Source organism: Amyelois transitella, chromosome 18 (genome assembly GCF_032362555.1).
Source record: "Amyelois transitella isolate CPQ chromosome 18, ilAmyTran1.1, whole genome shotgun sequence".
Lineage (NCBI taxonomy): Eukaryota > Metazoa > Arthropoda > Insecta > Lepidoptera > Pyralidae > Amyelois > Amyelois transitella.
Window position 1 is genome coordinate 9,986,888 of NC_083521.1, and position 13,195 is coordinate 10,000,082.

The window sequence follows — 13,195 nt, forward strand, 5'->3', positions numbered from 1 at the left end:
GAACGTGGTCTATCAGTTATTTCAAGACTGTTGGCTCTGTCCAACCCGCAAGGGATATAGACGTGATTATATGTTTGTATGTATGTATGTTATAAGGTACGAAGGCGCTAAAGCAATCAGGAGCCCTCAATGCGCCATTTTGACCACGATACTGGATTAGGCGAGACAGATTTTTACACGAAGCGATTCCATCAAACCTCTGCAACCTTCGGAACCTAACTGTAGTAATTCGCTTACTCTCCGGCTTATCGGCTCTCTCGCGCTCACTGTACCTTCCATCATGAATTGCTGTCAAAAATCTATCGTGGTGGCTTGGGTGCTAGAGACGACATAATACTTCCTTCTCTTTCATTCCTATATATTATTTCTATTGTAGAAAAGAATAGAATAGATTTATTTTCAAAATTGGATACAAGGTATCACTGATTTACGTCACATAACTAAAAACTAATTATAACTACTACCGCTTCCAAAGCGCGTATGTAGAAGAGCGACGGAACAAACTACACTGCAGTGTATTATGTTTACACATCATGTTGTCTGATAATGTATGTTTTTCCACATCGTAACAGCATGAATGTGGATGAAGCGAAGGAAATATGCAGAGATCGTGGCAAGTGGAAAGAGGTAGTCTCTGCCTACCCCTCCGGGAAAGAGGCATGATTTTATGTATGTATGTATGTAACAGCATCGGTTAGCACTCAAACGAATGTACAGAACTCAGAAGAGTCATTGAATAATTTGCTAAGTTATAATTTGAACCTGTTACCCCCATGCGCATCAATCATTTTACTCGAATAAGCTATTTGATAACCGACGCTCCAAATTCCGAGTAATCGTTATACGTCTCACATACTATATTCGTAACATAAACTGATTTCAACTGAATTCACAAAACGAAATCTGAGCATGGGTGTATAGATAATTAGACCACGATGTAAATAAATATTATGTGTTGGTAAAAATAAAGAAACTTTAATTGAAAAGCTTAAAACATTAAAGAAGCTTCTGTTCTTCTTCCTCCTGGCTTTAGTCCCAGTTGCATCCTCACCTCTCTGGAGAGGAGCCCGGGGTGTGTCTTTGACCATGGATCCTGAATTGGGTGAGTCAGGTTTTTACACAAAGCGACTCCCGTCTGACCTCCGCAACCTTTGCAGGTAAACCTAACCCGTTTTGGATCCATGGTTACCACATCCAGTTGCCTGAATGTGCCGGTTTCCTCACAATGTTTTCCCTCACCGTAACAGCAACGGTTAGTATTCAAACTAATGTACATAACTTTGAAAAGACTCATTGGACCATGGCCGAAGTGGGAATTGAACTTGTGCGTTTCTACGCATCATGCATTTTAACCAGGCACCTTACCGATTCAACCCACCAACACTCTAAAAAAAGTCTAACTTCTGTGTCCTAAATCATTGTCATGAAAATTAAACAAAAGACGATCGTGCTTTTTCTTCGATTAAAAATATTTTATTTTTTCTATGTGGCCAGTATGTACCTAACAATAATAGCACATTTTTAAACAGTGGCAATTAAAAAGTTTAATGAGACAAATGTAAAGATAAAAGTAGACTCACAGTGCACATTCAGAGTCCACCTGTCCTCGACCATGGAGTGCGGTACCCTGGGGTTCTCCGCCCTACATATGAGGTCCAGCTCGTGATCTTCAGCCTCTGGAACGAAGGTCAGAATGCTTGTCGTAGCGTTGGTCTCGGAAAACTGTGAACAAGGTTATAAAAAAAGCTTAAGTAGGTATTCAAATCTTAAATAAATCAGATTTTATTCTGTTAATGTTTGTTCTGTAATAGAAAAAAAAGAATAAAAGTAACGTAAAAGGCGACTTAAGGATTGACTTTTAATTGCCTCTTGTTGGCGATGGGCTAGCAATCTGTCACTACTTTAATTTGAATTCTATCATTAAGCCGAAAAGCTGAACGTGGTCTTTCAGTCATTTGATGACTGTTGGCTCTGTCTACCCCGCAAGGGATATAGACGTGATTTATGGCATGTAACTATTTAACGCGAACGAAGTCGCGATTATAATGTAGACTAGATATTTATAAGGCATTTTATAAGTATTTTTTTACGATATATATTTTCTTTCATTTGTTATTTATTTTTACCCTAGCAGGTACCAACCAAACACATTTGAATATATTATTCAGAGGTATTTTATGCGAAATCATGCGCTAATTATGTTAATTTCGTAATTACGTAACGTACCCTTATTTTTGTACGTACGTTCATATAATCACGTATATATCCCTTGCGGGGTAGACGTAGAATCTTTATTTGCATAGACAGAGCCAAAAGTGTTGAAGACTGAATGGCCGCGTTCAACTGTTTGGCTTAATGATAGAATTCAGATTCAATTAGTGACAGATTGCTAGCCCATCGCCTAAACAAAGAATCCCAAGTTTATAAGCTTATCCCTTAGTCGCCTTTTATTACATTTATGATAAAGAAATGAAGTGGACCTATTTTTTTTTGTATTGGTGCCGAGAACCACACAGCACTAATGTATAAAGATTTATAATGCAAAGTTATACAAAAACTCGCTATATTTATTTGTTCATGGATTTAACATAATCTACAGTAGTAATCGTGAATGTTGTTTTTTGGAAGCACGTAACAGCATTACCGTTAGTAATCCTAACATAAAAAGGTTTCTAACTTTTATTATTGTTGGCATACTAGAACCCTTGTTTCATTTCCATTACTGTTATTATATTCTTCTAGAATTATTGGATATTCGTTATTCAAGACACGTGTGTGTATAACATTATTCTCCAGATTTCCAGTTTCACATATATACAAGTAGTCACGTCTATATCCCTTGCGGGGTAGACAGAGTAAACGCTTTACACACCAGATTGCTTCAGATCAATAGAACTTGAACATTTAAGTACAATACGAGTACTTAGATTTGAAGTAAACATTCAATTTGAACAATGTCATCCCAAGGCGTGTTCATCAATAAATTATGGTGTGCTGTGTTACAGCTCGGGAAAATATGCTGAGCCCATTGAAGGCTCGTTACAAGAACTTACTTAGTCAACTTTTATGACTCAGAACATAACAGACCTCATGTGTAACGTAAAATTGGTGACAGCGTTTGATTTTTATTTTTATTTTTGTAAGAAGTTTAAAATACACAAGTTAACATAACTGGAGGTGGAAATTGAGTGAATTTAAATTAATTTGTTTTTATTCAGTCTGTTGAAATTTAACAACGACACAAGAAAAAAGGAGGAAACCTAAATAAAACAGCATCTTAATTACTCGCGTCACGTTACGAAAAGCAAAAGATTTTGATGCAGTTTGCATTGAAAGAAAAAAAGAGCTTACTTATTAGTTAGTAAGTAAAAAATTGTTGGGAAAAATAAGAAAGCCGTGTGGTTTCCGGCACCAGTACAAAAAAGATTAGGACCACTCCATCTCTTTCCCATGGATGTTGTAAAAGGCGAAGAGATAGGCTTACAAACTTGAGATTCCTTTTTAGGCGATGGGCTAGCAACCTGTCACTATTTGAATCTCAATTCTATCATTAAGCCAAAAAGCTGAGCGTGGCCTATCAGTCTTTTCAAGACTGTTGGCTCTGTCTACCCCACAAGGGATATAGACGTGACCATATGTATGTATGTATGTAAAAATAAAAACTCTATCAAATTGTTAATTCTATGCATAATATCTCGTTGTTTCAACTTGATAATGTTTATTAATTACCAGTATTCTGAGCATCGTCTGCCTCAAGATAAGAGCACAATGCCAATGTTCCTACGCAGTTCGCTAAAGCTGAGTGCAGACATGTTACATATAGAAGTTTTTTTCAAAAGAGGATATACGTTACCGTTAATTACATTTATTAATATCAGTCAGTTTATGTACTTACGTAAACTGACTGATATTAATAAATGTAATTAAGATTATAATTAAGATGTAAACTTTTACATCTTAATTATTATGTACACAAGTCAATGCCTATCTTTACACTTTCCTGTCGTGGGCCGTGGAAGAAATTTCCCTAGAAATAAGTAATGCCCTTTTACTGAATTTCTCTTTATTTTAGGTAAGTTTTATTCTTATTTTTCTTGATGTACATAAATATATAAATGAATTAAAATAAATTATAATCGCTTCCAAAGCGAAAGTGTAGAAGGAACGGCAGAACAAACCGTTCTTTTGTTACGGAGGATTTGTAAGGTACGGCACGCTATTGAACGTACCTGCGTAACTTCGCGATTATGAGATTAGAGGTACGCTCTAATCGAGAGTGGGTTTATATATTTACGAGTGAGATTAGAAAAATCGCCTTAATTCCCGTTCGCGCGGAAATTTCGGGAAATCCTCTCCTAGTGCTTCCTTAAAACTGCTTAAAAAAACTTTCGTACCAAATTTCAACTTTCTACGTTGAATAGTTTCGGTTGTGCGTTAGATAGATATAGATGAAATGTTTATTCGACAATGCTACAAACACAAACAAATATAACAATAACAGATCAACACAGGTGTGCTGTTAGCAAGTCGTAATAATCATAACTCAGCGATCTTTTTGCACTGAAAGAGTACAAAAAGCTGATTTTCAGTTATCACCATTTGATGTAGATGCGTTGTACGTTTGTCACTCGGTAACGGACAAGTTTTTATGTATTTAAACTTTATGCACGTAAAATGTGTGAGGCATTCGCTGCTAGTCGTATTTGTGGATAGAACGAGATGGATGTACAGATGGTATATATCTGCCATCTTCAAACTATAAGGCGGCTAACCTACCTTCTAAAACTTACTTGCCTTTTTTGGATCACAACGCCGACACGACCGGTAAGAACGGTACGGGCAAAAGGACATGTCTGGACACACCTTTATACGAATTTTCGAAGCCTCGGCGATGAAGTTAGACAATATAGCTTCTTTACATATTACAACGCTTCCATATTTAACCTATTCTAGCTTTTCTAAAATATATTTTATAAATTACTAGCTGACCCGCGCAACTTTGTTTGCGTGTATCCCGCTACTTCGACAAATACAGTCAACGCACCAACACATATTGGATACTAATTTTCAATTCACAATAACTTCTCTTTCCCTTAACCGCGTTTAAAATATTAAAATGTTTTTTGGTTTCTGTGACTCTTCTTTGATCGCCCCCCCCCTATCAGTACATACATACATACATAAAATCACGCCTCTTTCCCGGAGGGGTAGGCAGAGACTACCTCTTTCCACTTGCCACGATCTCTGCATACTTCTTTCGCTTCGTCCACATTCATAACTCTCTTCATACAAGCTCGGCGGTTTCGGGTACTTTTGACCTGACCCTTTACCAGGACGTCCTTAATTTGATCAAGATACGTTCGTCTAGGTCTTCCCACTCCGACCTTTCCCTCCACACTCTCCTTGTATATCTGCTTAGTCAACCTGCTTTCATTCATCCTCTCCACATGACCGAACCATCTTAACATACCCTTTTCTATTCCTGTAACTACATCTTCTTTCACATCACAACATTCCCTTATCACGCTGTTCCTTATCCTGTCACTCAATTTCACACCCATCATACTCCTTAACGCTCTCATTTCCACTGCATTTATTCTGCTTTCATGCTTCTTTTGCCATACCCAACTTTCACTCCCATACATTAATGTCGGGACCAACACGCCCCTGTGCACAGCCAGTCGAGCCTTTTTGGATAGTTTCTGACTGCTCATAAAGGCATGCAAAGCTCCATTCACCATGTTCCCCGCGTTCACTCTCCTTTCAATATCACTATCATACTTGCCATCTGATGTAAACTTTGATCCTAGATATACAAACTCTTTCACTTGCTCCACTTTTTCTCCTCCAATCAAAATATTACATGCTGTCATTTCTTTCTCCATTTCAAAAACCAGTGTTTTAGTTTTACTTACGTTCACTTTCATTCCTTTCTCTTTTAAAGCTTCATGCATACAGTTTACCATCTCCTGTAACTCCTCCGCTGATGACGCCAGTATAACCTGATCGTCGGCATAGAGCAGACATTTGACGAGTAACTCATTCATCCTTAATCCACTTTTAGACTCTTTCAAATCTGTCAAACAGCTATCCATAAATAGGTTGAACAGCCACGGTGACGCAACACATCCTTGCCTAACGCCTTTCTCAATCTTAAACCACTCAGTGTGCGCTCCGTTTATCCTGACACAAGCACTCGAATCCTCATATAAGGATTTCAGTGCTCGTATTAAGAGACTGCTCACCCCATGCATAGAAAGTGCTGACCACAATTCATTCCTCTCATCTCTGTCATAGGCCTTTTCCAGATCTACGAATGTGCAATAGACTTTTTGACTCTTGGCCAAAAACTTTTCGGCTATGCACCGCAAGGAAAAGACCTGATCAGTACATCCCATTCCCTTTCGAAATCCCGCTTGAGCATCCCATATTTTGTCATCAGTTTCATTCCTGACTCTATTAATCAATACCTTAGCATACAATTTGCCGACGACGCTAAGCAGGCTTATACCACGATAATTTTTGCAGTCCAGCTGTGACCCTTTTCCTTTGTAAAGTGGCACGATAACAGCCTTACACCAATCTTTTGGTACTCGGCCGCTTCTCCAACACAAATTGAAAAGGCAGTACAACTGACTAGCTACTACGCCTTTTCCTGCTTTAAGCATCTCGACCGACACTCTATCACACCCAGCAGCCTTTCCCGCTTTCATACTCTTAAGTGCTTCCACAATTTCGAACATTTCAATTTCGCCTTCCATCTCATTCTCTTTTTCTTCGCTATAGCAGAAATCTTTCTTATTTCCTTCCTTTTTTTCAAATAAACTTTCAAAATAGTCCTTCCATATCTTTAGTACACATTCTTCTCCTTTCACAACGCTACCATCCTGGCATCTGATCCTAGTCAGCTCTCTGGTTATAGTATTTCCTCGGGCTGACCTTACGGATTTCCAGAATACTTTCAGATTTGACTGAAAGTCTTCTGATAGCCTTTTATCAAAATCCTCTTTATACTCTTCTTTCTTTCTAATCACAGCTTTCTTAACCAAATCTTTCATTTTCTTATATTCCTTACGTGCTTCATTCACATCTTCATCTATAACCTCTTGCATTCTTAAGTTAGCTTTTGCTGCTAACAAATCCAGCCATGCTTTCTTCTTTAATCGCACAAGTTCTTGCACATCTTTACTCATCCACGCATTTTTGTGATTTTTTCCTTTCCTTCTTCTACTTACACCACACACTTCAACAGCTACTTTCACAATTCTTTCTTTAAATTCCTTCCATCCATCTTCAATATCGCTCATTTCCTCTAAATCTTCAAATTCATCCTTCAGTCTATTAATATACTTCTTACCTACATCCATATCTTGCAAATTTTCTACTTTTACTCTTTCCAAAGCGCTGGTTTGCTCCCTTACCCTGTGCCGCCAGCGATTGAAGATACCCCTTATCCGGGATATCACCAGTAAATGGTCCGAGTCAATGCCAGCACCGCGATATGCACGGGTATCCAGCACTTTGTTCTTCAATCTTTCATCTACAATCACAAAGTCTATCATACTTTTTAAAATACCTTCCACTCTTGTGTAGGTGTGGATCTCTTTATGTTGAAACATTGAGTTCGACACAAAAAGATCCCACTCTAGACAAATTTCTAATACACTTCTTCCATTATCATTCACCTTTTCGTCACCAAACGCACCAAGCACCTTTTCATGTCCATCACGCTTTACACCCACCCATCCATTAAAATCACCTAACATAATAATCTTCTCATTTGGCTTGGTAACTTTCAATACTTCTCTTACACTATTCCAGAACTCCTCGTTTTCGCTTTTTGCTGATGTTGTACCCCTCGAACCCACATCCCAAGGTGCATAAACACCTAGAACGAAGATCCGAGTGATTCCAACTTTCAGCCTAATCCATAGAAGACGAGGGCTGACACACTCATACTCATTCACGCACTCAGCCATTCGTGCAGAAAGAATTAGACCGACCCCTTGACAGCCTCGGCTGGTACTGGAAATTCCAGACCAATACGCCGTGTAAGGGCCGTGCTGCGTCGCGTCGCATCCTTTCCGCTTCGTTTCATTCACGCACAACACATCCAAACGTCTTTCATCCATCATCTGGCATACTTCCTCAATCTTATCCTTCATTCCTCCTCTTACATTCATCGTCGCAAAGCGGCTTTCAGCAGACCGCATACCGCTCCCGCCGGGAACGAGACGTGATGGGGTGCGGACACCATCGCCGCCATCTAGGTGCTCTTTCAAAAAATTTGCATCCATGCGATTCCCACGAGACGCTAGGGAAAAATTTTGTCCGCCCCAGCAGAGCCCCGCATGCCAGGGTAAGGCTAGCCATTACCTGGGGGTCGCCCAACCCCATGGCGGAAGTGGCACGCTCGAGACTAGGCTCGCCCCTAGCCATGCATCCATCGGCGCGGCAGACCTTAGATTGGCAGGGATTTACATTAATGAGGAATCCCAGGTCTATCCCTTAGTCGGCTCTTACGACATCCGTGGGAAAGAGATGGAGTGGTCCTATTCTTTTGTAATGGTGCCGGGAACCACACGGATTTTTTCCCCCTATCAGTTTTTGGAAAAAATATTTAAGTAATGTACAGATTTTTTTTTGTCTTATATATATAGATGTACTGTATGTAGTTTTGATTACTCCTTATGTCAAGTCTTGCGGGCCCATCTATTCAGTAATAAACCAGCATTGAAGCAAAGCGGTTGTTTTATTAAGCTCCGATATATCATCTGGCGACGAGGCATCACTACCCACGTAATTAAAAAAAAAAAAACAAAATGTCGACAATAATTGGAAATCTTACGATTTTTGACCATAAAATTCACGAATGGGAAGTTTTTTACGGAAAATTGACGCAATTCATCAAGTTGAATAATATTTCGGTTGAAAATCAAAGTGCAGTGCTGTTAACAAATTTATCGGATGAATCCTACCGTCTGGTTCGGGGCCTTGTGCATCCGAATAAGCTTGAAGAATCAAACTATAGTGAGCTGGTGAAGTTACTCAACACGCATTTTACGCCAAAAAGGTCGACGTTCGTTGACAGAGCAAAGTTCTATGACGCGGTAAAATCGGATGGCGAGAGCATCGAAGATTGGGCTGCGAGGCTTCGTGGGCTGGCGGTATATTGCGATTTTGGAACGGAACTCCATACCGTGCTGCGGGACCGTTTCGTTTTGGGCTTTGGAACAGGACGGGAGCGCGACCGTCTGTTTGAAGCAGATTCAAAGACGCTGACACTAGCGCAAGCGATGGAAATTGCCCAAAAAGCAGCGTGTGTCCGTCAGGCACGCGCTAGCGTCGCAGGTGGCGCAGGGGCAGCTGATATCAAGGAGTAGTCCGTGTTCTATGCAGGGGATCATCGACGCGCAGGCGGAGGCGCGGGTAGCAGCGGCCGTCAGGGAGGCGGTCGTAAGGTCGATGATAATGAAGTGCGTTGCGCGGTGTGCGGTTACAGGAATCACGATGGTTCTAAGTGTAGATTAAAAAATTACAAGTGCCTTGTTTGTGGCCAAAAAGGTCACCTAAAAAGGATGTGCGTAGTTAAAAAGTCAAATGTGCATAATATCGTGCCGGAAAATGTGGGCTCGGATCGAGAGGATTGCAGTGAATGTGAATTATTCAACATGAGGTATGTGGTCAATAAACCGATTAAATTATCAGTTAGGATAAACGATGTAGATATGTGTATGGAGTTAGATTCTGGGTCGGGGAGTTCAATTATTTCAAGTACATTATATGTACAGCATTTTTCTAACCTAAAATTGTTTAAGAGCGATGTAAATATGTGTCTTTACAATGGACACAAAATCATCCCCCTGGGATATTTTATTGCGAAAGTTAAATATATTAAATCTGTACATGAAATTAAAATGTATGTATTTAAAAATGGCGGACCCCCTCTCTTGGGTCGTGACTTTATGGCGAAATTTAAAATTTATTTTGCTACTAAAAATTATATGATAACTGATAATAAAATCTGCAAAGAATTGCCACGTCTATTGATACAGTTCCCAAACCTGTGGAAAGATGAGTTAGGGTCTTTTAATAGGTTTGAAATTGATTTAAAACTTAAAGACAAAGCATCGGCAAAATTTTTCAAACCTCGCACCGTTCCCTTCGCTCTCAAAGATAAGGTGAGCGCAGAGCTCGACCGGCTCGTGAGTGTAGGCATTTTAAAACCGGTTTGTTATTCCGATTATGCTACGCCGATTGTTCCGGTATTAAAGGAGAATGGTAAACTAAAAATTGCAGGCGATTTTTCATGCACTCTAAATAAGGACCTGGAAATTGATAAGTACCCATTACCTAGAATTGAAGAGGTGTTTTCCAAAATTGGTGGGGGGGAGTGCTACTCAAAATTAGATTTGAGTAATGCTTATTATCAATTTAGATTATCTGAGTCGTCCCAAAAATTATGTACGATTAATACACATAAGGGCCTCTTTTCCTATATACGTTTAGTCTATGGTTTAGCTTGTGCACCTGCTATCTTTCAAAGGGCTATGGAGACCTTGTTGGCAGGGATAGAAGGGGTTAGTATCTGGCTGGACGACGTCTGTATTACTGGGCCGAATAAAGAGTCTCATTTGTCTAGACTTCGCGAGGTTTTAAGTAGGTTAGACGATGCAGGTTTACGGCTACAGAAAGAAAAATGTTGTTTTTTTCAGGAGAGCGTAACCTACTTAGGGTATGTCATAGATAAAAATGGCCTAAGAACGTGTCCAACTAAAGTGGAAGCTATCGTTTGTGCTCCGGCACCTACTGATATGTTAGGCGTAAAACGTTTCCTAGGAATCGTAAATTATTATAGGAACTTCATACCGAATGCATCAGCCTTATTAAATCCGTTGCATGAACTTCTTCGCACGGACGCAATATGGCAATGGGGGGAGCGTCAAGAGGAGGCGTTTAAAGAAGTCAAACGGATCCTAGCTAGCGAGCGGGTACTTGCTCATTTTGACCCGTCCGCGCCGCTCGTGCTGACGGTGGACGCGGGCCCCGCCGGCCTCGGCGCCGTGCTGGCTCATCAGGACGCCGACGGGCGCGAGCGACCGATTGCCTTCGCGTCGCGATCCTTGTCAAAGAGCGAAAAAAATTATAGCCAGATACAGAAGGAAGCAACAGCTATAATTTTTGGAGTTAGGCATTTTCATCAATACATCTATGGTCGCAGTGAACCTTTTATATTAAAAACCGACCATAGGCCGTTGTTGTCAATTTTTGATAAAAACAAAGGGGTTTCGGTAACAGCAGCCTTACGTCTGCAGAGGTATGCCATAATATTGTCCGCATATAATTATACAGTGAAGTACATAGATGGCAAAAGTAACGACGTGGCGGATTATTTTTCTCGATCTCCATTGCCAGTATCAGTTAACAACGAAGGCGAGCAAGACGCAAATTCTAAATATTTTCTTTTCCTTGAAGAAAGAGCGGAACCGGTTCTATTTTCAGATTTAAAACGTGCCATACAATCTGATAAAGTTTTGCAAACGGTTATTAAATACATGAAAATTGGTTGGCCTAGGAAAGTTAAATGTAAGAATATTGTGCCTTATTTTCAATGTAAAACTGACTTGGAGGTTATCAATGATTGTTTGTTTCGCGGACATAGGGTTGTCGTTCCGGATATTTTTAGAGAAAGAATGTTAAAAGAGCTTCACTCAGCACATTTCGGTGTAGTTAAAACTAAAAGCGCGGCTCGTAGTAGAATGTGGTGGCCGGGGATCGACGCCGACATTGAGCGGTGGGTCGGCGCCTGCGCAGCTTGCTCCGCAGTGCGCAGTGCTCCGCCGCGAGCGGCCCCCGCGCCCTGGCCGCGCCCCTCGGCACCCTGGCATCGCATTCACATTGACTACATGGCTTTAGGACAGGCTATATATTTAATTGTTATTGATGCATTTTCCAAATGGTTGGAATGTATTTATATGGAACGTGGCACTTCTACATTCGCATTGATACAAAAACTAAGAGAAATGTTTTGTAGGTTTGGTTTGCCTAAGGTTATTGTATCTGACAATGATGTAAAAATTAATTCGGCTGAATTTCATACATTCTGTAAATCTTATGGTATTAAATATTTAACATCGCCTATCTACCACCCAGCTAGTAATGGCCAAGCAGAAAATTCTGTCAAAACTTGTAAAAAAATGTTAAAATGTATGTTTTTGGAGAGCAACTTGTGTCAAAGGAAAATTTTAGAAAAATTACAGAGCTATTTGTTTAGTTATAGGAATACTGTTCATTGTGCTACAGGTTCAACTCCAGCTGAACTTATGTTAGGTCGCAATCTGAGATGCAGGTTAGATCTTATCTTGCCACAAAACTCGAAGCCCGATGACATTGTAAACAATGAGTCAGCACTATTAAAGCCTAGTAGACGCTTCATAGTAGGTGAAGCAGTATGGGCGAGATGGTTTGTTGCTAGAAAAGGTATTTGGTGTACAGGCATTATAAACAAAGTTGTGGGTTCAAGAATGTATGAAATTTATTTTAAGGATTATAATAGTTATGGTTATAGACATATAGATCAAATAAGGAAGTTAACTAAGGCTAATGTTACAAATAATGATATAATAAGCGACGACGACGGGGACACGGCCGGTCCAGATACGTGTTTATTGTCTGACCCGAGCGTGTCCTCCACGCCTGCCCCGGCGCCCGACTCGCGCGCCCCGCAGCCCGCGCCCGCGTCCGCCGCGGCGCCGCCACAGCTCGCGCCGGCATCAGCACATAGCCCTGATCTGCCTACTTATGTTGAGGGGGGAGAGATGTCGGTAATGTCCGGTGGTGGAGGTGATACTCGGTGTGAGAGAGATCAAGACGATGGGGAAGTGTGGGCAGAGGCTTGTGAGGGAAATGTGATTCAAGCTCAATCATCGGAGCTGAGTGAAAATTAGAATGAGGTAGTTTCGGCGACTAACGACAAACAAAGTAATTTAAATGAAGATATTGCTAGACGTTCTAAAAGAGTTCGGAAACCAATTCTTTGAACCGTAGGCTCCTCATTCGTTTTTCAAGCAGACAAGCCGAGATTGTAGATAATTAGGTATATTGATTTGTTATTTAGATTTAAAACATATATATTATATAAGGATGAGAAGAGCAGTGTCAGTTTTTTAGTTGATAATTAGATTAGTTAGTGATA

At 40.3% G+C, this 13,195-nt stretch overlaps 1 protein-coding gene and 1 pseudogene across 1 annotated transcript in view; one reads left to right on the forward strand and one right to left on the reverse strand.

Annotated features, from left to right (window-relative positions):
• LOC106136666 (nephrin) overlaps positions 1–13,195 on the reverse strand; it is an 84,879-nt gene that overhangs the window by 17,043 nt on the left and 54,641 nt on the right. The window contains exon 7 of the mRNA XM_060949186.1: positions 1,581–1,722. Within this exon, the coding sequence (XP_060805169.1) occupies positions 1,581–1,722 (142 nt within the window). The remainder of the gene's footprint in view (positions 1–1,580; positions 1,723–13,195) is intronic.
• LOC106140515 (uncharacterized) lies at positions 8,823–12,947 on the forward strand (annotated as a pseudogene).